The sequence below is a fragment of the Propithecus coquereli genome, unplaced genomic scaffold (genome assembly GCF_000956105.1).
Source record: "Propithecus coquereli isolate 6110/MARCELLA unplaced genomic scaffold, Pcoq_1.0 Scaffold158, whole genome shotgun sequence".
NCBI classification, from domain to species: domain Eukaryota; kingdom Metazoa; phylum Chordata; class Mammalia; order Primates; family Indriidae; genus Propithecus; species Propithecus coquereli.
Window position 1 is genome coordinate 985,390 of NW_012140302.1, and position 2,942 is coordinate 988,331.

The 2,942-nt window shown below is 41.0% G+C and overlaps 1 protein-coding gene across 1 annotated transcript in view; it reads right to left on the minus strand.

Moving 5' to 3' along the window:
• POLH (polymerase (DNA directed), eta) overlaps nt 1-1,780 on the minus strand; it is a 48,818-nt gene extending 47,038 nt beyond the window's left edge. Inside the window, exon 1 of the mRNA XM_012640870.1 lies at nt 1,644-1,780. Coding sequence (XP_012496324.1) covers nt 1,644-1,780 — 137 coding nt within the window. The remainder of the gene's footprint in view (nt 1-1,643) is intronic.
• Nucleotides 1,781-2,942: the final 1,162 nt, after the last annotated feature.

The following is a 2,942-nucleotide window of genomic DNA, read 5'->3' on the forward strand; positions in this document are numbered from 1 at the left end:
AGAGATTCTGTTTTATTAGGCCTGCAGGGCCCCAACATTATAACAAAGGCCGTGGGAGTTATGAGCCAGAAATCATGGATGAAAACCAATACATGTATGAAAACCAATATACATATAGAATAATATTATACATACTCAACCTGTACTGGTAGCATAATAAACTGGTACAATTTTATGAAGGTAATAAGTATTAAAAGCTTTAGAATATTCATTCTCAAAAGACCTGAACACTTCATAAAACAAGATATACAAATGGCCAATAGGCACATGAAAATGGGCTCGACATCATTAGTTGTGGGGAAATGCATATTAAAAATCACAATGTACAGGCCGGGCATGGTGGCTCACGCCTGCAATCCTAGCAGTCTGGGAGGCCGAGGCAGGAGGATTGCTCGAGGTCAGGAGTTCAAGATCAGCCTGAGCAAGAGCAAGACCCCGTCTCTACTAAAAATAGAAAGATATTATCTGGACAACTAAAAATATACATAGAAAAAATTAGCCGGGCATGGTGGCGTATGCCTGTAGTCCCAGTTACTCGGGAGGCTGAGGCAGAAGTATCGCTTGAGCCCAGGAGTTTGAGGTTGCTGTGAGCTAGGCTGACGCCACGGCACTCTAGCCGAAGCAACAGAGTGAGACTCTGTCTCAAAAAAAAAAAAAAATCACAATGTACATCATTGGGGGAGAGAGCTCATAGTTAATCTAGTTGATAAACATATCTCAAGTATAAAATTCAGGGAAAAGAGAAGCAGAAAATGATACATAACAAACATTGTAGCATTCATGAAAAGATTTTTAACTTTTTATATTGAAATACTTTCAGACTTATCTCCTATTCCAGTTTCCCCTAATGCTAATATTTTACATTGTGCAATTATCAAAATTAAGAAGAGAACATTTGTATAATATTATTAACTCAACTATATACTTTAATTGGATTTCACCAGTTTTTCCACTACTGTCCTTTTGCTGTTCCAGGATTCAATATATGATCCTACAGTGCATTTATTCATGATGTCTCCTTAGTCTCCTCCAATCTGTGACACTTCTGAGTCTTTCCTTGTTTTTCATGACCTTGACACTTTTGAAGAGTACTGGTCATTAATTCTGAGAATGTCTCTAAATTTGGGTTTGTCTAATGTTTTCCCATGATTAGAGTGAAGTTATGCATTTTTGCCAAGAATATCATGGAAGTGATGTGCTCTTTTCAGTGTACCATATGGGGGAGGAGTATATGATATCAGTATCTCTTATTAGGCCAGGCGCGGTGGCTCACGCCTGTAATCCTAGCACTCTGGGAGGCCGAGGCAGGCGGATTGTTTGAGCTCAGGAGTTCGAGACCAGCCTGAGCAAGAGCGAGACCCCGTCTCTACTAAAAAATAGAAAGAAATGATCTGGACAACTACATGGTAGCACATCCCTGTAGTCCCAGCTACTCAGGAGGCTGAGGCAGTAGGATCGCTTGAGCCCAGGAGTTTGAGGTTGCTGTGAGCTAGGCTGACACCACAGCACTCTAGCCCAGGCAACAGAGTGAGACTCTGTCTCAAAAAAAAAAAATTCTCTAAAACAGGATCTACCACAGTGTTATTGTATTCTCATAGATTAAAATAGTAGTTGATAATTATAACAGTAACAGTGATACATACCCACCACCCTTCCATGATTTGTACTGTACAACTGCACAGGGCTTATTCCTCAAATGGGGATTTTGCCGCTGCTCCACTTGAACAAAAAAACAGTCCATGTCCACAAGAGCAACTACCCGATCCTGTCCAGTAGCCATTTTTCTGTAAGACAACGTTTTATGGACAGTTAGAAAGATCCAAAATGCTAGGGAAAACTACATTTCCATTCTTTCACTGATGAGTTACCAGCGCGCAGGAGCATGGAAACTAACAAGAATCAAATAAGCATTTTCATATACAGGTTGAGAATTCCTTATCTGAAATGTTTGGGATCAGAAGTGTTTGAGATTTTGGATTCTTTTGAATTTTGGAATATTTGCATAATTACTGATTGAGCATCCTTAATCCAAAAATCCAAAATCCAAAGTGCTCCAAAGAACATTTCCTTAGAGCATCATGTTGGTGCACAAAATGTTTCAGATTTTGGAGCATTTTAAATTTCAAATATTCAGATTAGAGATACTCTGAGTGGAAAAAACACAAAGTGTTGTTTTTTATTCTCTGATTTAGCAACAATCAACACAGAAGACTTCTGTGACCAAACATGTGGGGATTTCTCCCCACCAACAAGCAAACAATCAATTCTGCAGTGGACTCCAGGTAGGTATTCTCTAGTTCCATTCTGACTTGATCTACCTGGAGATAGCATCAGATCCCACCGGTTAAGGGCTCAGTCCCACAAGACTGCCTCTCACTCCTGGTGCCAAATGAAAGCCCCTGGTTGTTTTACCTGTGCTTCTGACCAACTGTCTATCAATTGGGGATCTCACAACACCCTTCTTAGATTTGATTAATTTGCCAGAGAGGCTCAAAGAACTCAGGGAATCACTTACATTAACCAGTTTATTATGAACAATATTACAAAGGATATAGATGAAGAGATGCACAGGGCAAGGCATGTCAAGGCATGTGAGAAGGGGTGCAGAGCTTCTATGCCCTTCCCTGGCAAGCCGCCCTCCAGGAATATCCATGTGCTCAGCTATCCAGAAGCTCTCAGAACCCTTATCCTCTTGGGCCTTTTATGGAACCTTCATTGGAAAGGCATGATTGACAACCACGTAGAAATGTGATTGGACAAAAACTGTATGATCTAATACTAATAGACTGAGTGGGGAAACCCAGCAAGGTCTGTCTGTTCAGATTCTTTTTGGCCTCCCTGTGCAGCATTCCTTCCTCCAGGGTATGAGGCAGGACCCCTTCTTATGACCCATGATCAGAAAGGCAGAAGAAGATTAGGGTCCTGCCCGGGGCAGTTGAAAG